Below are 21,967 nucleotides of genomic sequence, written 5' to 3'. Positions count from 1 at the left end.
GGGGGTGGAAGGAGGAAGACCAGTACAGCAACAATGAACACTAGTACTCCCCACAGCTTTACTCCTTTGATTTGTTTTCAGTCTCATACTCATCCTTGACAACCTGCCCCAGCACAGTTTAATAGACTCTTCTAAAATCTTGCACCAGTGTCTTAAGATTTTATCCCCCCGGCCCCTTTTTCCACATGTGTAATTATAGTGTCAGCTGGATGACCAAACAGGTAGTGCTGAGTGACTGAGGCATCAAGAAACTGAGATGAAATGTGCTCAGGAAATGTTTTTGTTCTGAGCCACATGCTTCTTCACAGCACACACATGATATGGCTGATACAGAAGAAGCACTGACATGGACTCTGATTTTATCATAAGGGCATTATGCTTTCCGAACATATCCTTGGTACATTCCTGTACTTACCACAAGATCAAAATTTGACATAACTAAAACAGGTCATTCAATGAATCGCCCTTACTGTCAAATTACTGGGTGTCTATACCATCTCTTTCTTTATTTTCTACACTTTTGTACTCTTCATGGGTAAGAACCAACTGCTGCATGGCTATCATCTTGACAGCCATGTAAAATATTCCTTTTTCAGCCCTCAACCTCTCCCCTAGCAGCTAACAAGCATGCTCAAGCATGTGAAGTTTGCTATGTCTACTCCCAAGACCAAGTAAGTCTACAAACCACTGAATGAAAGCTACGGAAAAAATGTTGCTTGGCTGTGCTAAATGTACATCTCCAGCCTTCATGGTGCGTACTGTGCAACACACTCTCTCTCTCTCCATTAGGTAATGGAACTACTGCAGACTAGACCACCGCCCCCTACCCAGGATGGTTAAGAAAAAGGTATTAGATGCCCACAACCACACCACACACTTACTTCTTCCACTGCCAGGGTTGTGGCTGATCCTGCATCAGAGTCAGGATGTCAGCACTCTGTACCAAGGAGATGCCATAGCATATATAAACACTCATGCCATACCCATCCAGCAATGACTATCAGCCACTGCTAGCCAAGTATGGCAAGGCAATCTGTCAAATGGTAAAGCCTCCAGAGGAACCATCTTCCAAAACTAAGCTGTGAGAGTAAGGGAACAGAGGGATTTGAACTTTGCTGTTACGAAAACCCTGTTATCTGTTGGTACGGTACAGAGCTTGTCTACTTTTTTTGGGTGCTGGAGAACGAGTGCCAGGGTACTGTTTAGCAGTCTTCATAACATACTTGAAACTTCAGACAAAGATGAAGGTAGCCCACTTGAGCTCTGGGATCATTTTCATGCATCTGTTACTTGGAGAAGAGACCTTTTTTTCAGGCTATTCAAAAAAACTCTCCTAAAGAGATGAATGTCTCAGCAAAACTACGGTCATCTGTGGGGGGAGGCAGAAGCAAGCCACAGGACTGACACGTTCAGAATCTACATATGAAACGGATTCAGTTCACCCCAAACAGAAGTTGTCCACTTCTGTGAAGGGAAAAAAAATGGAACAGGGACTTTTTTGTTTCTCTTAATGATGTTCATTCGTACGGATAAAGGCTTGTGGTTTTAATATGAAAAAAACATAACTATGTTGCTCCTGGGGCGAGCACAAACCAGTGCAAGTCCCCGTCTATGCATAAAGGTCTGCATCACTTACTTACCTGCTTTCACAAATATGAAACTAGTGGCTGGTCCTTACAGACAGGAAGATAACTTGGAATGCCTGTTGAACTAATAAAATATAGGGTGGGTTAAATACCAAATCCTATGATTTACTGTTATAGTGACCCTCTCTAATGAACATGTTCTATCAATGGTTAGAAAACATTTTAGCAGCTATAAACTGCATCCTGGGGGAAAAACATATGCACATTTGAAAAAAATATGTTCAAAGATAAAAGTTCATTAGACATTAATTATTGCATGAAAGACAAATGACATTACTTGCAGTTCAGTAAACAATGCTATTTAAAATGTCAGATTTCTCCTAGTGGCTATTTTATTTTAATATGTACTCACCTTCTCATGATCTTGTGGTGTGACCTGATTTTGAGCAGGACTAAAACCACCTCCTTGGCTATTCACTTGCAAGCTTGGAGCCTGTAAAAGACAGTGAGGATATATTTGACAAGCATATAACTTGTGTGGTCACCAATGCAATTAAGCAATGAAACAACACACGTGGGAAAAAAGTGAGTGTGTCTAAACTGAAGTAATACTATAACTGTTGCCTGTGCATTACTAAAGTACAGTTGTGTACACTTACCATAAATGTAGATGTTCAAGTGTATTCACTGTTGCAGTCATTACATTTGGGTAATCTGCTGGCAGGTTGCCCTCAGTCGGCCTGATTTTCAAAGTCTTGGGTCCTGCATCGGTTGCTGTCCCTTCTTCCATGACGTCAGGGGTATAAAACATGCAGCCGACGCCATAACATCAGTTTTTCTTGCCCCAGATATCAGGTGCCTCCCAAATGGGGAGCAACATATATATAAATAATATAAAACACAAAAATATATACCTCCAAACAAAAGCAAATACACCAAAAAGGCTTTTAAGTGTAGTAAAATAAAGGAGAGGCATAGTAAGAGAAAAAACAGGGGGCTGGAGGGAGGGTAACCAGGACTGCAACAGTGAATACACTCGAACATCTACATTTATGGTATATGTAACAAAACTGCACTATGTTGTTCGTGTTTCACTGTTGCAGTCATTATATTTGGGTAGATTCCCAAAGCTAGAGTTGGGAGGATGGATTTATATAGTATTAGGACCAGCTATAAGGCCCTGCAAAACAGCAGTGGCAAAGCCAGCTCTGGATTTAGAGAAAATTGTTAAATGATAGCGCTTGGTGAAAGTATGAACTGAACTCCAGGTAGCAGCTTCTAGAATATCCCTGGTAGGAACACCTCTGAGAAAGGCTGTAGAAGCAGATGCAGCCCTGGTGGAATGTGATCTGATCCCCTAGGGGACAGGTTTTCCATGGTGCTTATAGCAGAAATTAATGCAATGGCTTATCCATTTGGAAATGGTTTGCTTTGAAATGGCCTTTCCCTCTGCCCCTGCAGCGAATGCTTCCAGCAGTTGTTCATATTTTGTTCAAGATTTAGTCCTGTCCAAGTAAAATCTAAGTTGTCTGTGTACATCCAATGAATGCAGAATCCGCTCCCCTTTGTTTTGTGGATTGGGAAAGAAAGTTGGCAAATGAATGGACTGATTAAGAGCCACACTGGATACCACCTTGGGCATGAAGGATGGATTTGTCCTGAGTGACACCCTGTCCGCATGAAAGATGATGAAAGGCTCCACTACCATAAGGGCTTGTAATTCCGAAATCCTTCTAGCTGAAGTGATTGCTAAAAGAAAGGCTGTTCTCCAGGAGAGAAATTTTAAGTCTGCAGTAGCAGTTGGCTCGAAAGGAGGTAGAGTGAGTTTCTCCAATACAAAGTTAAGGTCCCAGGCAGGGGTTGGAGCTCTTCTGGGTGGCCTTAAGTTTTTGGCCCCTCTGAGATACTGCTTTAGCAGAGGATGAAAGAAGAGGAGGGGTTCTGTGTTGTAATGAGCTGAAATGGCTGAGGCATGGATTTATATGGAAGAGAAAGATAGGCCCTTGTGAAGCATCTCAGTTAAGTATTGCAAAATCTGAGGTAAATTGGGCACTGCTGTGCTCATCCCTTAAGCGTGATTCCAGGCACAGAAACTTTTCCATTTGTCGGCATAAGATTTTCTAGTACTAGGTCTTCTCGCCTCCAAAATGACATCCATCACAGGTTTGCGGAGGGAATTTAAGTGATTAGCCAAGCTGCAAGATTCAATGTTTGGAGCGGAGGGTGCAGAATTTGGTTCTTCTGCTGAGACAGTAAGGAAGGTGTCCGAGGCAGGTGCCATGGAGAAACTTGTAACAGACTGCTTAGGAGTGGGTACCAGTGTTGGCGAAGCCAGTCTGGAGCAAGCAAAATCATTTTTGGTTTGTCCTGTTTGGCTTTTAGAAGGACTTTGGAGAGCAGAGGCAGAGGGGGAAAGGCAGAGACTGAAAGGTCTCCCAGCTGTAGGAGACAGCATCCACTTTTCAGGCTTTTTTGTGAGGGGTTCTTGTGCAAAATTTGTCCAACTGGTAGTTCTGGGGTGAGGCAAAGAGATCTATGTCTGGGCTTCCCCATTTGCATGTCAACATGTTGAAAATCCGTGGTTCCAGTTTCCATTCGTGTGGGTCCATGAGATTTTTGCTTGGTTCGTCTGCCAAAATATTCAGCTTTCCTGGCGGGAATTGAGCTTGTAGTTGTACTTGATAGCTCAAGGCCGTGTTCCACAATACCATGACTTGTCTGCAGAAGGGGTAGGAATGTGTACCCCCCAGCCTGTTTATGTACCACATAACTGTGGTGTTGTCCGTCTTTACCATTTGTTGCCCTGGATGAAGGTAGTCCTTGAAGGCTGTCAGTGCATTCTGTACAGCTAGCATTTCCTTTTGATTGATATGAAGGTGCATTTGATTCGGGCTCCATTTGCCCTGAATGCACTTCCCTGCCAGACGAGCCCCCCATGCATAGTCTGATGCATCTGTAGTTAGAGTTTGGGTGGCAGGGGGTGGTGTGAATGGCAGTCCCTTGTTTGAGTGGCAGGCCTCTGCCCACCATAGGAACTCTAGTTGCAGGTAAGGTATGATAGGAATCATTGTTTCCAGGCGATGACAATGTTGACTCCATAAACGTTTTAGGTACCACTGAAGTTTCCTCATATGCAGTCTTGCATACAGAATTAGAAGAATGCAGGAGGCCATGAACCCCAAGGCTTGCAGTATTTGTCTTGCAGATAGAAGGGTTTTTGTGGCCACCTGTTTGAAGTAAGTCACCAAATGAATTTGCTTTTCTGGTGTAAGGTAAGCCATCTGGGCAGTTGTATTCAAGCTTGCACCCAGGAATGTAATTTGTTTGATTTGTCAGCAACCTGTGGGTTACGGATCTGATACGGATCCGAGCCGGCAGCATATAAAGCAAAAAGATCTGAGCTCCAAGCTCCTCCCCATACCCATACTGCACTGCAACCTCCTTCCAATCCTCAGATCGAGTTTGCCACTCCATACATGACACCAACAAACTAACCTGAGACCCCTACACCAAGGATAAACTTCCACTCGTGAACGCTGGACATAGAGTTCAGCAAAAACGCCAAGGTAAGGGGGAATGGGGGGGGGGTGGTTGTTTACAAATGAAGTTTACCTACTCAGATGGAACGTTATGGTGAGTACATAACTTCTTTATCTGAAGTAGTTAACTTCATTTAATCAGCAACCTGTGGGACAGAGTCCCCAGCTACCAGAAATCATGGGAGGCCCTTAAGGAAGGATATTCCGGAGCACTGCAGAGCCAAAAGAAGCCCTTCCTCTAGACACCAAATCCAGTTTATAATGATTAATAAAGGTGTGAGAAGATGCCCAGGTAGCCGCTGAGCAAATGTCATCCAGGGAAACTCTAGACCAGAATGCTGCAGACGTCGCCATAGAACATGTAGAATGGGCAGGCTCTCCTACTGGTTCTGGTAAACCAAGCTCTCTGTATGCTTGTAGGATACAAAGGGAAATCCACCTAGCCAGAGTCACCTTTGAAAATGGTTTCCCCAAAAAGGGCTTATCAAAGGAAACAAAAAGTTGATCAGATTTGCGAAAGGCCACCGTCCTGTGTCAATAAAAACATAACTGCCTGTGAACATCCAACAAATGAAGTTTGTATTCCACTTTGTTCTGAAAATTAGGGAAAAAGACAGGCAAATTAAAAAATTGATTAATATTTGTCTCAGAAGCAACTTTAGGAAAAAAGGATGGATTTAGTCCTGAGAGACACCCTGTCCTTATGAAACACGAGGTATGGGGGTTTCATACAAAGAGCTTGCAGCTCCGACACTTCCCTTGCTGAAGTTATAGCTACCAGAAAGGCCGTCTTCCATGACAACAATTTCGAGTCAACTGATGCCGAGGGTTCGAAAGGAGGCGCAACTAAGGCCTGAAGAACCGCAGTCAGATCCCACGGCGGTGACGGATTCTTAATAGGGGGTCACAGAAGAAAAGGTCTTACAAATTCTGGCAGCAGTGAGGGAGCCTAAATTGTCTCCTACATAAAAATGAGAAATAGCCGCCAGCTGGACCTTCACCGTGGAGGAGCTGGCTCCTTGCTGGAAGATACGAGACAAAGTCTAAAACCGCTGGGATCGGAGTGGTAAAAGGATATAGATTTCTCTGTGAAGCCCAAATGGAGAAGCGTCTCCATTTGCTAGAATAAATTTTCCTGGTAAAAGGCTTTATGTGCCGCAACCAAGATAGATTTAACAGGAGAAGAGATACTGGGAGTCCTAGCAATTAATGGAATTGGAGCAGCCAAGCTGTGAGCTTCAGTCTGTCCAGATTTGGAGGAAGCATTCTTGAGGGATGACGAATTAGATCCGGAATGGGATCCAAGATCCAAGGTGGAGCTATGAGATGAGACTGTAGGCAGGGGAACCAGACTTAACGAGGCCAGAATGGGGCTATGAGGATCAATCAGCTCCCCAACCGACAAGCTTTCTGTAAGAACCTTATCATGAGCGGGAGCGGGGGATATGCATAAAGAAGACCGGGTGGCCAAGCATGAACAAGAGTGTCTCTGGGGCTTTTCCCCCCTTGGGGGGATTATAGCAAAAAACTCGCTGCACTTCGTACTGGAAGGCGATGCGAAGAGATCGAAGCAAGGCTGACCCCATTTGAGGAAGATCTGTTCCGCTACACAAGGGTTCAGAGACCACTCGTAAGGAGAAAGGATAATCCTGCTCAATTTGTCCGCCAAGATGTTGGACCGACCTAGAATGTGCGTTGCTATCAGAAAGCGGTTGGTGGAGATTGCCCATTCCCACACTCTCATGGCTTCTCAACAAAGGGGATAAGACTTGGTTCCTCCCTGTTTGTTGATATACCAGACCAATGACATATTGTCTGACTGGATCGCAATAGTTCCCAGAGGTAGATAAGCACGAAGGGCCTGTAACGCTAAAAGGACTGCTCTCATCTCTAGGACATTTATATGTAGAACGGTCTTGTTTTGAGTCCACGTGCCTTGAACAGTCCTGCCCGAACAATGCCCCCACCATAGGCGGGAAGCGTCCATGGTCACCGTGGCTTGGGTTTGGGATGCAAGAAAGGGACGTCCCTCCTGCAAATTCTGAGACTGGAGCCACCACTTGAGAGCATTTCTGCGCACACTGCTCAGAAGGATCGGAAAATCTAGAGGTTGATGAAGAATCGACCACTGAACTTGCAACGTCCACTGTAAAATTCTCATATGCAAACGAGCACAAGGGATCAGGTTGATAGCTGCTGCCATGGACTCTAAGGCTCTCAGGACTAATTCTGCAGGGGACTGCAGGAGCGCTAACACAAAGTGTCAGGCTGTGTAGTCTGTCTGGGGTTAAGAATGCCCTGGCCTGGCGAGAGTCTATTCTAGCCCCTATGAAGTCTAACACTTAAGCAAGCTGAAGGGAAGACTTCCTTAAGTTTATGGTAATCCCTAGCCAAGGTGATATCTGGAGAAAGAAATCTCTGGCTAGCAAGAGTAGACGCCTGGTGGGGGCAGAGAGAAGCCAGTCATCCAGGTATGGAAAGACCTGAATGCCCTGAAGTCTCAGGTGGGCCACTACAACTGCCATGACCTTGGTGAACACCCTGGGGGCTGTAGTGACACCGAAGGGTAGGACCCTGAATTGATAATGACTGGCCCCTAGCCAAAAGTGGACGAACCTCCTGGATCACCTGTCCATCAGAATATGGCAGCACGCATCCTTGAGGTCTATCGAGCACAACCAGTCTTCCTCCTGAAGAAAGGGCAGGATGGATTGAAGCGTGACCATCCGGAACATTTCCTTGGCAACTAACAGGTTCATTGTAGACAAGTTGAGAATCAGCCTTAGGTCCCCCGTCTTTTTTGGCACCAAAAAGAACCTGGAATAGATGCCTGATCCGGACTGGTCTGGGGGCACCTGCTGCATGGTTCTTTTTTCTAGTAGTTTTTGTATTTCCAAGGCCGCGGCCTCCCTCTGAGTAGGTGGGCCGTCTGGAAGGCGCCTTGTGTAAGTGGGTTTGTTTATGAAGGGAATAGAATAGCCTCTGGATATTATTCGAAGCACCCAGCGATCTGTCGTGATGGACTCCCATTGGGCTAGGTGCATCGAAAAATGCCCCCAGAGAAGAGCAGTCAGATAACCCCTCAGGGTTGCTGTGCAGGTCGCTCTGAAAAGGGTTCACGTGACCCGAAGTTCTTCGGCACCCCCGATGCCTCTGGGCTGGCGTCCACCTCGTCTCCCTCTGCCTCTGGGGGAGAAGGAGTCCTGAGTGTTCCGGGACTGCTGAGTTTTCCGGAACCACAGCTTCTTTTGCCATCGCTGGTTCCTGGAGAAGGACCTTTGAGGGCTAGAGAAGTGGATCCAGACGGCTGACGGCGTCTTTCTCGCTCTGGACAAGCGTATCGCTGACAGTCATCCTGAACAGGGTGGAACCGTCAAAGGGTGCGTTAGCGAAGGACGCCTTTAAGGGCTCCGAGAAGTCGCAAAGACGGAGACAGGCGTGACGCCTTAAGGCGATACCGGACCCACTAGCCCTAGTGGCTCCCTCAGTGGCATGAGAGAGTAAACGCATGGACGTATTAGACACAGACTTGAGAGTGGCCATACGAGCCGAGAAGGTCCGTTTATCCTCGGCCTACATGGACTCTGGGAGAGACTCAGCGTACTCTTTCATGAGGTCCCTCTGCAGTCGAATTACGTGGGCCAAGTAAATTCAGTGCTCTTATAGAAAAGGTGGCTGAAGCAAAAGTCCGCTTTCCAAGACGGTCCATAGCCCTGGACTCCTTGTCTGTGGGGTGGACCGAGGAACTTTCTTGGGCAAGTTCCTTTTTTGTGGCTGCCACCACCACCATGGCATCAACCGGAGAACCTTTGTTCCAAGAAGCTCTATCTGCCGGTGGACTCAGTATTTTGTCGGGTCTTTGGGTATAGGCTCCAGTGTCCGGTTCCCTCCATGCTCTGGTGGAGATAAGGTCCACCAGAGGGTCAGCTCGGGGGGACACACCCAAGAGGTAGATGGGTCTGTGTAGAACGACTGCAGAAATACAGACTCATCAGAGGAAGGTTTTTGGGCGGACTACCCCCCGGCGAAGGATTTCCATACTGTCTCCAAAGGAAACATCTTCGGGAGGTGATTTGGGTGAACCTTCCCCTTCCTCCAAGTCGGTATGTTCAGTGAGGGACTCGGGGGAGACCAAGTGCCTCCTCTTACACTGGTGTTTGTGAGGGACCTCCTTGGGTGGACACTCCGGGGAGGGCTCACAAATGGTTTCTTGTTCCTCCAAGGCAACAGTCTGGGGCGCAATGGACACAGGCTGTCCCTGGGGGGACTGGATGACGGAAGACAAACCCAACTGCGAGGGAGCAGGGATGGACCCGGAGGACAGAGTGAGGGATCTCAATCCTCCAGACAGAACCCTCTCCACGACGTTGAATGCCGAGGGAGACCCAGCCTCCCTGAAACTGGTAGCCGAGACCCTCGGATCCGATGAAGGGATCGGAGCAAAAGCTGGAACGGTCGGACCCAACGGGACGGTATGCCCCGACCACAACGGAGCCGATGACACACTCATCGCCTCGGATCTGACGCCCAACTCTCAGCTCTGAGAGCTCGAATCCGAAAGCGGATCCAACAGCTCGAGGGCATGGCCGACGTTGAGGCCAAAAGCACCATCGGTGCCGACTTACTGACTCAGAGGCTCCTCAGATCCATAGACTCCGATATCTGATGGTGGATCGGAGAAGGATCTATCGGGGCGAAAAAAAGGAGCCTAACTCCCCGCACCTGGGGGGGGGGGCAGCAATACCCCCATCTGCATTTGAGTTTGTAGAAACCTTTGCATCATCTGATCCATGTCTGCTTCAGAGATGCTTCTGCTTGACCTGGAGGACGCCACCGACGCCGGCCGGGAGAGCAGATGCGAAGACGACCTCGAGGGTAGTCTAGCCTCCTCCTCTGGCTCCGGAGAAAAGCGTGGTGAATGGAGCCACGGAGAGGATGGCCTGGGAACTTTTACAGGAGGCAAGATTATTTTAACAGGAGGGGCCGTTAGATCTAACTCGGCCTGTCGCTTGTGGCCCCCCTCTCTATCTTTATCCTTATCCACACGCCTCTCTGTATCCCTGTGATTGTCTTTAATCTTCTTGGCCTCTCTCTCTCTCCCTGTGGTAAGGTGGGAGGGTGAGTCCTAGACAGGGAAGAAGGGCTAGAAGGCTGAACAGCCACAGCCGTGGCTGGTAAGGAAGCTGAAGAAGCAGAAGTTGATTCTGCGGGTAGAAGACCCGCCAGAATCAACTTATTCCTGCGATCCCGCAGGGCTCAGGGGTTGAAGGCTGCACAAATCTTGCAGCCGGAAGACAAATGGGCCACCCCCAAGCAAACTACACACAGAGTGTGACCATCGGCTGGAGACAGCTTGTGGCCACACTCTGTGCACTTAGAGAAAGTCACTTTCTGACATCCTAAAGAACACACACACACTCACGATGGGTGGGAAGGGAGGCCTACAATAAACTGAAAGTTTTCAACTTCCAAACAAGGAAAAACCCAATAAAGTATCTTGGACAACTAAATTTTACCTCAAAATTATCAAAAAGGGCACACACATGACCAAGTTTAAGAGAAAGCCAACACTTGCATGGAGCTCAAGAATCCCACGCTGGCGAAGCCACGGCAAATGAGATCTGGGGACTGGAAGGAGGTTGCAGTGCGGTATGGGTAGGGGAAAGGAGCTTGGAGCGCAGATCTTTTTGCTTGGTATGCTGCCGGCTCAGATCCGTATCGGATGCGTAACCCACAGGTTGCTGATCAAATGAAGTTAACTACTTCAGATCCCTTTTTACAAATGCCAGATGTTTCAGAAGAATGGCCTTGTTTTCTACCTGAATTAGACAATCGTCCAGGTATGGATATATTTGAATATCTCTTTGCCTGCAAAATGCAATTACTGGAAACAGGCACTTTGTAAAGACCCTGGGCGCAGTAGATAAACCAAAGGGCAGTGCAGAGAACTAATAATGCAAGTAGCCTGCTTTGAAGCCGAGGTATCTTCTGCAAGATTCCCTGACTGGGATATGCAGGTAAGCCTCTTTTAGATCTAGAGTTGCCAACCATGCATCTTTGCCTAGCATGGGCAGTAACTGATAAAGAGTCAGCATCTTGAATTTTGGAATGTTCAGAAAGGTGTTTAGAGTAGACAAGTCCAGAATTGGATGCCATAATTTGTCTTTTCTGGGTACCAGGAAACGTCTGGAATAAAAACCTAGTCCCTTTTCCTCTTCTGGTACTAGTTGAATAGCCCCCATGTTTAAGAGGGAAAATACTTGTTTCTGAGCCTCTGCCTGCTGATTTGGGGGCATGACTGGCCATCCGCTTGGAGTTGGCAACGTGTGGAAATGAAATCTGTATCCCTGGGACACTATATTTAAAACCCATTTGTCCTGGGTTATAAGTTGCCATTTTTTTGCATGAAGTGCCAGTTTTCCCCCCAAAAGGGGCAGCTAAAAGTAAGTGTTTGGTAATTCTAAAGGAAAGTCATTGAGACTGTACCATAGGGAGGTGTCTTGTTGTTTCCAGATTTGGAAGAGGAGGCACCCCCCCCATTGCTTAGTTCTGTAAGTCCCTTGGGACTGAAACCTGGTGCTTTTGGAATGTCTGGGTTTGGCCTGAGAGGCTCTGGAAGGAACTGGAAAGGACCAGTTCTTAGTAGGCCAGTGCCTACTAAATCTTGATGGTTGTACCTGTAAGAAATCTTTCACAGTTTGCATAGATGTAGCTTTATCTTCCATCTTTTTTAGAACTTCTTCAGCCTTACTGCCAAACAGACGGTCTTGCTGCAAAGGAACATCCAACAATTTTGCTTTAACATGATCAGGCAGAGATTGCTTCTTAAGCCAAGCATGCCTTCTAAGCACAGACCCAATAACAGCAGCCCTGCAAGAGGCCTCCAAGGAATCAAAACCACATTGCAAAGTATGTTTTCCAACTTGTTCAGCTGAATGCAATAAATCCTGTAAATCTTTATTTTCCACACAGTCAGAAATCAACATCATTTCTGTTTAAGCAGTCCCATGATATGCTGCTATTTAGCATACAGAATTGACAGTTTAAAGACCTGATTGCCAAGGCTGCAGAAGTATAAACCTTTTTACCCCATCTATCCAGCGCCCTGGAGTCTCTACCAGAAGGCGTAGGATTTTCAGCAGTAGAAGCCTTAATGCCCTTGGGCCCCTGAGAAATGATTTCAGGTTCCGCAACAGGATTTTTGAAAAGGAATTTGTGGTAGTCAGGAACCTTGTAGTATCCCCGTGTGGCTTACAAGGGGCCAGAGGCAGATAATCAAGGGCCATACTGGATTCTGAAAACACATCAACAATGTCTAGTACAGGAGGTATAGCCGAAGGCCTATGCTGTGAAAGAAGAAGAAAATCCCTAAGCCTCTTTTTGGATTCAGAGAAATCCTGACTTTCCCAGTGGAAATGCTCCCATAAGGTATGTAAAGTTTCCCCAAAAGAAAAATCCTCAGGAGGAGAAGCAGAAGGGATGGAATCCTTTGGATCAGAGTCCTCATAAGTAGGTATGGACAAATCCTGTTCATTAGATGAGTCAGAAGAAAGAGAGTCCTGTTCAGAAGATTCATAGACAAGTTCAGGCCTAGGCCTCTTAGAAGGGGGGGTGGGGTTGACTACCCCTGATTAGAGTAATTAAATCTTCAGCCATTTTGATCATTTGTTTTTTAGGCATAGGAGCCTGAACATGCAGTCTGGGCGTCTTTTTTTTAGACATAGAGCAAGGTTTTGGCCTTAATATTGAAGGTGGTGTCGGTTTAATATACAAATCTGTAGGTGTAGGCCTGAATACACCCTCAGAAGCTGGTGCCTGCACAGCGGCTCCGGACCCAAAGGTACAGACATCAGCAGGTTCCATAGGTGAAGCATCTCGCCGCATACTTGACTCCGAATGGGTCTCAGTAGAGGCCTGCGAATCAGAAGTAGTGGGTATCAGGGGCTGCAAAAGCACCTCACTGAGTACCGGCGAACTGGCTTAGGAGAAGCGTTGTCGGCAGCTTTGGACCTCAACGGCCTGTCTGTCTTTTTCTTTGCGTTTTTTCGGTATTCCGGTAGTCGGATTGCTAACCAACGTCATTTCTGGATAATTAAACCAAGAACCGAAATATTTAGAAGCAAAACTGTACAGACGACGGATAGTGCGCTGATTAAATAAAGCACAAAACCAACAAGGTACATCGTGGTCAGGGCCTACTCAAGGAGTACAGTACAAATGGAAATCCTTATGAGGTATTTGCTTCCCACAAGTAATACAATTATTAACTTTTAATGACATTGGTAAGGAGCAAGAAAAAGTTTCCCCAACAGGGTACTTAGCTTTTTAGTAGAAGACTTCGGTTCTGAAACTCGAAAACGAAAATTTCAGGAGTCGGCCGACCAGCACTTGCGAACTGCTTCAGACACCGCGCGGCAAGAAAGACTGATGTAATGGCATCGGCTGCATGTTTTACACCCCTGACGACCTGACGTCATGGAAGAAGGGACAGCAACGGACGCAGGACCCAAGACTTTGTTAATCAGGCCGACTGAGGGCAACCTGTCAGCAGATTACCCAAATGTAACGACTGCAACAGTGAAACACGAAGAACATCAAGAAACAGATTCAAAGTTTTCCGCAGTTACCAAAACAAAGACCCTCTTTGTTTGTGTGTGGGAAAGCAAGTTAATGAAGATATACAGCATATGAAAAAGTAAAGAAAGGTCAGGGTGAGCCTGTGTGACCCTACATTCTAGCATTCTTCATTTCTCCATACTAATTAAAATAAGAGAAATTTTACAAGTCATATTTGTTTAGGTCACCAAAGCAAAACACAAATATTTACTACCAGACACGCATGGGATTTGCAGACCATGCAGTAAAACAAAAGCGCAAAACAACCACTGATATGAAACTCAAGGAACCTGTGGTTCAAGTCTACACCACAATTGCACGATTGAAGAAAGCTCAGAATACTTACAAAACAACCACTGATTTGACAAAGTTTAGCAGCCTGTTGTCCAGTCCATACTAAAGACGAGACTGGATGAAGTTCAGAATAAGTATCTACCACACAGGCATTGTCCTACTCTGGCAAAATACCCTCTCTAAATGAAAGAAATTCCAGAGGTCATTAAAAAAATGTGGCATGCTGTACCACAGCATGTTTTGAAAATATGCTGGTCTATAACAAACTGCTTATCATCACATCTACAGCAAGACAGTACAGCTGTGTGAATTCATGAAACATAGCAGCACATGTTTGAGTATGGTCTCGCTTGTTTAAGTATTCATTACATATGGGCTTGAGCAACATCTGTCCAGTCAGCCTGACTACCAGAACTCTATGTATGTCCTGGCATGGGTGGGCTTCTCCTTGATGCAGGAATGCATGCAGAGATCCCAGACAAAGAGGGCAATTAACCGCTGCTATCTTTGTTTCTTTTTTGTTCAGGAAGACAAAGTATAAATGTTCAGCGAAGGGAAGCATCCCACCTTCCTTGTTTTTCTCTAGTCAATAGATAAAACTAGAAATACCACTGCCATCTACAGGACAGTCCCAATTGCAGCCCTTACAAAGCCCACAACTGGAGGTGCAAGAGAAGAACATCTCCTCCTGGTACTTTCTCTCTGGAGAACTGAAAGTGGCAAGAACTGTGTTGGATTACCCCTAGTTGAAGGACTTGGGCAACAGTGGGTGAAAACATCCTTTCCCTTACATACCTTAGCAATTATGGGGAAAACAAGGAAAATATGAGGAAAGCAGGGTGAGGGCTAATACTGCAATACTGATACTACTTGAACATCTACTATTATTTATTTGTCTTTGATTGGGACAAGTCCAACTGGGTAAAACCTATTTGTAGTGGAGGTTCAGGGAGAAAAGCTCCATATTTAAGTTACACATGATCCATATTTATAATTGCAGAGTAAAAACAGATGTACATGAGCTTATTTACAGGCTTGTTAAATATTTCTTACATAAACAGCATTTTTACACAAAAAACAAGAGATAAATTAACATAAACTGGCTATTATTAAATAATAAAATACAATAATGGTCAATGCATTTATAGCATGACTGCAGGAAAAGAATGTGCTCACACAACTGCACTATTTTCCTTGTATGGACACTGCTGCAGTAGCATAAACACACAGGATGATTGCCAAAGCAATTTATGAGGCAGGGAGGGGGGATGTCAATCGCAGAGGACCACCTTATGCCCAATCCACACTAGAAATTCTGGTGTTCAGTAGGCCACACAACATGGCTGTGCTAACACCTTTCACACTTTTAGACTGCATGTCACGCTTATAATGTTCACAAAACATGTGAAGAAAGGACCATGTCACTGCCTTGCAAATGCTCTACAAAGAAACAGTCATGAAAATGGCTGCTGAAGTTGTAGCTGCAATTGTACGAGTTATGACATGAAATGCCTTCCACAGTAGTAAAAATGCAGTTAGCCACCCATTTGGAAATGTCTTGCTTAGCGATTGGTCTGCACTGTTTTCCTTGGGACAAAGGGCACAATAAACACTCACTCTGTCTGCAGTCCTTGGATTTGTCCACAAAACGTTCAAGTTGACTACAGACATACAAGTGGAGTACACTTCTCTCCCACAATGCCTTGGCCAAATTTCCCCTAGTAATGCAACTACCACCTCAGGTCTCCCTTGAAAAGAGGTCACTACCTTAGAAGGACTATCCTGGTCAACAAAGGATAAATAACTATAATAAAAAATTTGTTCTCTGACAGGGTAAAAGGCAAGTGAATGTTGTGGTTAAGGGAGCATCTGTAACTTCCTTTGACTAACATTCCATGTTAGTTGCCCTCCATCTCGCCTTCCTTCTTGCTGGATGGATTCGAAGCCGATCCTCGGCTCCAACTCAGCCACTTACTATAGCTCAACAGCTCTTTACTGGCTTGAGGCTACCCCTTATCCCAGAATGCCCAGCGTCAGCTACCCAGATCTCGTTTAAGATAGCTCACACTAGACATAATTATAGAAGATAATCCATAAATAAACCTGGATATACAGTTAACTGTCGTGGTTTGCTTGGGAAGCAACTAATAAAAACAAATTAGCCAGTGAAAACCATTGAGAAAAGTCCTCTCAAACCTCGAGGAAGGGGGAAGGAGGGAGGGACGCAAGGAGGGAGGGACGCAAGAAGGAAGGCGAGATGAAGGACAACTAACATGGAACGTTATGGTAGGTACATAACTTCTTTATGTTAAGTTGTCCAATCTCGCTTTCGTTCTTGCTGGATGGGACAGCGTCCTTAGCACCTCACTCCTGGGTGGCTCATTGGAACAGACTCTTCAGAAAGTACAGTTTTGTACCTACCATAAATGTAGATGTCCGATAGGTATGCATCTGCAGTCATCACATATGGGTTGTCCTGCCTCAAGCAGCCCTTCGGTCGGCCGGATTCCAAAGTCTGGGTCCGGCGTCGGCTGATGTCGCCCTTTCCCCGATGTCAGAGCGCCTGGGGTATAAAAGAGTCAGCCGACGCCATCTTCCTCAGTTTTTCTTGCCCCAGATGCCAGGTGCCCTCTAAGGAAGGCTAAATTTGGAGAAATGTAAAATATTCCAAACATGCACAGTAATAAAAAACAAATACACCATAATAGATAACCCCAGCTAGCTATAAGAGGGAGTATTACCCAAGAAATACCACAGAGGGGAAGGAGGGAGGGAAAACCTGACTGCAGATGCACACCTATCGGACATCTACATTTATGGTAGGTACAAAACTGTACTATGTCCTTCAAGGATGCATCTGCAGTCATCACACATATGGGTAGAATAGCATAGCCAATCTGGGGGTGGAGGATCTATGTATAGGATGGTGTAGCTAAAATGCCCTGCAGGACTGCCGTAGCAAAACCTGCTCTGGATCTGGAATATAAAGGTAAATTGTAATGCTTGGAGAATGTATGCATGGAGCTCCATGTAGCAGCTTCTAAAATGTCCTTGGTAGCCACCCCTCTTAAGAAGGCTGTGGAGGTGGCTGTGGCTCTCGTGGAATGAGGTCTAATGTTAGCTGGCACAGTTTTTCCATGAAAGGAGTAACAAAAACAAATGTGATTCCCTATCCATTTTGAGATTGTCTGTTTGGAAATTGCTTTTCCTTGTGCACTAGCAGCATATGCTACCAACAGCTGGTCAGTTTTTCTGTAACTTTTAGTTCTGTCCAAGTAGTAGCGCAACTGTCTGTGTATGTCCAGGGTGTGCAGAAGTTTCTCCCCTTTGTTTTGTGGATTCGGAAAGAAGGTAGGCAAATGAATAGCTTGGTTTAATGAGACCCTGGATACCACCTTTGGCATAAATGTAGGATTGGTTCTCAATGAGACTCTGTCCTGATGAAAAATAGTAAATGGCTGTACTGCCATGAGGGCCTGTAACTCAGATACTCTTCTTGCTGAGGTTATGGCCAGAAGGAAGGCAGTCGTCCAAGACAAGAACTGTAGCTCTGCAGATGCTGCTGGTTCAAAGGGAGGCAGTGTTAGTTTTTCCAACACGAAGTTAAGGTCCCAAGTAGGCAGTGGTGGTGTCCTTGGAGGCTTGATGTTTTTGATCCCTCTTAGAAACTGCCTTAGGAGAGGATGTGAGAAGACAGGTGGATCAGTATTGTACTCTGCTGAAATTGCTGAAGCATGAATTTTAATGGAAGAGTACGACAGACCATTGTGGAACATTTCTGCCAAGTATCCCAGGATACGTGCCATGTTCATCACTGTCACATCTAGGCCCTTTGTGGTGTTCCAAATGAGAAATCTTTTCCATTTTGCTGAATATGCCTTTCTTGTGGAAGGCCGGCGAGCTTCCATGATAATATCCTTCACTCTCTGGGATAGCCTGTCCTGAGGAGGAATCAAGGTATTTTCCAGGCTGTTAGTTGCAAGGTTTTCAGGTTGGAATGCAGAGTTTTGTAATTGTGCTGTGTCAGAAGCAGTGGCCATTGAGGAAGAGGCCATGGTTTTGTGCGTGACATGCTCTTTAACAATGGGTACCAGTGCTGTCTTGGCCAGTCCGGAGCTATCAGAATCACTTTTGGCTGCTCTGTCCTGATCTTCAGTAAGACCTTGGTCATTAATGGGAGAGGTGGAAATGCATACACTGTTAGAGTTCTCCAGCTGAAAGAGAGGGCGTCCATTTTCCATGCTTGTGGGTGGTATGTCCTTGAGCAGAATTTCTTCAGCTGATGATTGTGGGGGGAGGCAAAAAGATCTATGTCCGGCCTGCCCCATGATTGTGTTATCGGTAGAAAGATGTCTGGGTGCAGCAGCCATTCGTGTGCATCCATGATATTTCTGCTTAAGCTGTCCGCCAGTATATTGTCCTTCCCCGGCACAAATTGAGATTGCAGCTCTATGTTGAGTTTCAAGGAAAGTTCCCATAGATTCATTGCCAGTCTGCAAAGAGGATATGAATGGGTGCCTCCATGCTTGTTTATGTACCACATAACTGTGGTGTTGTCTGTCCTTATTAGTAGGTGGCCTTGATGCAGAAAAAGTTTGAAGGCTTCGACTGCATGTATCACTGCCAGAAGTTCCTTGTGGTTTATGTGCATGCGTAGCTCTTTTTGTGACCATAGACCTTGAATGCATCTGCCCTCCATGTGCGCTCCCCATCCGTGGTCTGAAGCGTCCGTTGTAATGGTTTGGCTGGCTAATGGTTTTGCTGAAGGGCAGACCCCTGTTTGACTGGCTTGCTTGAGCCCACCACAAAAATTCCCTTTGAAGGCATGGGATGAGTGGTATCAAAGTTTCCAAGCTGTGACTGTGCTGAGACCATAAACTCCTTAGGTACCATTGTAGTTTCCTCATATGCAGCCTTGCTTGTGGAATCAGAAGGATGCAAGAAGCCATGTAACCCAGGGCCTGCAGGATTTTCCTTGCAGTCAGCTGAGTTTTTCTTGTCAGACTTTTGAAGTAATCTGGTAGTTGACTTTGTTTTTCTTCTGTGGGGAAAGCCATTTGGGTGGTTGTATCTAGATTCGCACCCAGAAAGGTTATTCTTTGGGATGGAACAAGTCTTGATTTGTGAATGTTGACTGTATATCCCAGGGCCTGAAGTAGGTGAATGGCGTAATTCAAATGTTTTACCAAAGTTTGTTGGCTGTCTGCTTGTATAAGGCAGTCGTCCAGATATGGGTATATTTGAATCCCCTGAAGTCTGCAGTGTGCAATTACTGATGCCAGGCATTTTGTGAATACTCTGGGCGCAGTAGATAAGCCAAAGGGCAATGTTGAGAATTGATAATGCTCTGAACCTGCAGGAAATCTGAGGTGTCTTCTGCAACTTTGTCTGATAGGGACATGCAGGTATGCCTCCTTGAGGTCTAGGGTTACCAGCCAAGACCCCTTGCCCAGCATGGGAAGGAGCTGCTGTAGAGTCAGCATTTTGAACTTTGGTACAATGAGATAAGTATTCAGTGTGGACAAGTCGAGAATAGGCCTCCATTGTTTTTCTTTTCTTGGCACAAGGAAAAGTCTGGAATAAAATCCTTGGCCTTGTTCTGAGAGAGGAACCTTTTCTATAGCTTTCATTTGCATTAAGCTGGAGATTTGTTTCAAAGCCTCTGCCCTTTGATTTGGTGGCAGGTCTGGCATGCCTTTTCTTTTTGGTAATGTGTGAAAATGGAACCTGTATCCTTTGTCTATTATTTGTAGTGTCCATTTGTCCCTTGTAATACTGTGCCAATTTTCTGAGAATAAAGAAAGCTTTCCGCCCAAGGGTGCTTCCAATTGAGCCCTGGTTGGCGGTGTCAAAGTAAAGTCATTGAGCCTGTCCTTGTGCAGCAGTTGTAGGTCCTGCATTACCTCTCTGGTTGGGAGGCTGCCATTGACGCCCTCTGTAGGAGCCTCTAGCTTGCCCTCTACCTCTGGCACGCCTGCTCTTGCCTCTCTGAAACCTCTCTGTGTCTGGAAAGGACCAATTTTTGGAAGGCCAATTCTTGCTGAATCTTGGTGGTTGGACTTGGAGAAAATCTTTGACAGTTTGTACAGATTTTGCCTTTTCTTAAACTTTCTTTAGGACCTCCTGAGCCGTGGAACCAAATAACTTTTGCTTTTCCAGTGGAGCATCCAGAAGCTTTGCTTTGACATGGTCTGGCAGAGATTGTTCCTTCAGCCAAGCATGCCTACGTATGACTGCGCCAGTCATAGCTGACCTACATGAAGGTTCCAATGCATTATAACCACATTGCAAGAAATGGTTGCTAACCTGTCGGGAGTTATGTACCAGATCCTGAAGTGATTTGCGATCTAGGGGTTCACGTGAAGACAGTTTTTTATGCAATTCATCTAACAAATACTCTTGGTACTGTATCATATGAAATTGACAATTCAATGCCCTTATAGAAAGAGTAGCAGAAGTATACACTTTTTTACCCCATCTCTCTAAAGCTCTAGACTCCCTTTCAGAGGGAAGAGGATTTTTAGTAGTGGCAGTTGTAACCCCTTTAGGGCCCTGGGAAATAGTTTCTGGATCAGCAGAGTGGGCCTTGTAAAGGTGAAGATGAGAGTCCGGGATCCTGTAGTACCTATCGGGTTTGACAGGAGCCGGAGGAAGAGTATCAGGGGTTGTGCTAGACTCAGAGTACACATCATCAATGACATTTAAAACAGGAGGAATAGCCAAAGGTCTATGTTGAGGCAAATGCAAGAATGTCCTTAATCTCTTCCTGGAATCAGAGAATTCCTGGCCCTGCCACTGGAAATGCTCTCTCATAGTGTGGAGTGTCTCCCCAAAGGAAAACTCTTCAGGAGGGGAGGCCGAAGGAATAGATTCCTCTGCATCAGAATCCTCGTAGGCCGAAAGCCTCCTCCTGGTGGTCCAAGAGAGTAGAACCATCTGAGGAGTGGGGATCAGAGGGCTCATCCCTGGGCCTTTTGTCTGGAGGAGGTTGAGAGCCCCTGGAGCCCCTGTCCGGATGAGGTCGAGAGCCCCTAATTAAGGAGATAAGGTCCTCTGCTAAGCTTAGAATCTGTGAACCTGTAGTGGGTCCCTGAGGGATAACCTTGGGAGGCAAAGCTTTGGATAGTTTAGCAGCTTTAGCCCTAGAGAATGCCTTAATGGACATGGATGCAGGAGGCCTGGCTGCACCACGTGCTGGTGTAGTTTTGTCTAAAGGTATGGTGTCGGAAGGTTCCAGGACACCAGTTTCTGTAGGAAATTCAGTAACCGATTCAGCCGGGGCCTCCGGGACCGAGGTAGTCGGCTGAGCGGTTTCGGTGGTAGGAAGCACCAAGGACTCTGTTTCAGCCGAGACCGAGACACTCGCGGTAGGCCTGGCCGTGGTTTCAGCCGAAACCGCGGCCCGCGTGTCGGTCCTTGTCCTTCCGTTTCTTAATCAAATGTGAAGTCGGAGTCTCCGACAGCACATTGTACGAAAAACTAGCCCCAAAAAATTCCTCTGCTAACTCCGCCCGACGTCTAAGGGTGCGTCGGTTGAAGGAAGCACAGGCTGAACAGGCCGAGACTTCGTGGTCTGGGCCTAGGCAGGGGAGGCAGTAAGAGTGGAAATCCTTATGAGGTATTTGTTTCCCACAAGTTAAACAATTATTAACTTTATCTGACATTGGCTGAGGCAAGAAAGAGTCCCCAACGGGGTACTTAGCTTTTTGAAGTCTTCGGTAGCTGAATTACAGGAGCTGGCCGACCGGCACTTGCGAACTACTTCTGCTTCGGGCACCACGCGGCAAGAAAGACTGAGGAAGATGGCGTCGGCTGACTCTTTTATACCCCAGGCGCTGGCGCCGGGAAAGGGCGACATCAGCCGACGCCGGACCCAGACTTTGGAATCCGGCCGACCGAAGGGCTGCCTGAGGCAGGACATCCCATATGTGA

The 21,967-nt window shown here is 46.2% G+C and overlaps 1 protein-coding gene across 3 annotated transcripts in view; it reads right to left on the bottom strand.

Moving 5' to 3' along the window:
- CSTF2 (cleavage stimulation factor subunit 2) overlaps positions 1 to 21,967 on the bottom strand; it is a 1,531,011-nt gene that overhangs the window by 153,116 nt on the left and 1,355,928 nt on the right. For all 3 annotated transcript variants that reach the window (XM_044057611.1, XM_044057609.1, XM_044057610.1), the window contains one exon: positions 1,999 to 2,079. In XM_044057611.1, coding sequence (XP_043913546.1) covers positions 1,999 to 2,079 — 81 coding nt within the window. The remainder of the gene's footprint in view (positions 1 to 1,998; positions 2,080 to 21,967) is intronic.

The sequence above is a fragment of the Protopterus annectens genome, chromosome 15.part0 (assembly GCF_019279795.1).
Source record: "Protopterus annectens isolate FY-2018-M chromosome 15.part0, PAN1.0, whole genome shotgun sequence".
Lineage (NCBI taxonomy): Eukaryota > Metazoa > Chordata > Ceratodontiformes > Protopteridae > Protopterus > Protopterus annectens.
This window is presented reverse-complemented; position numbering and strand designations above follow the sequence as displayed.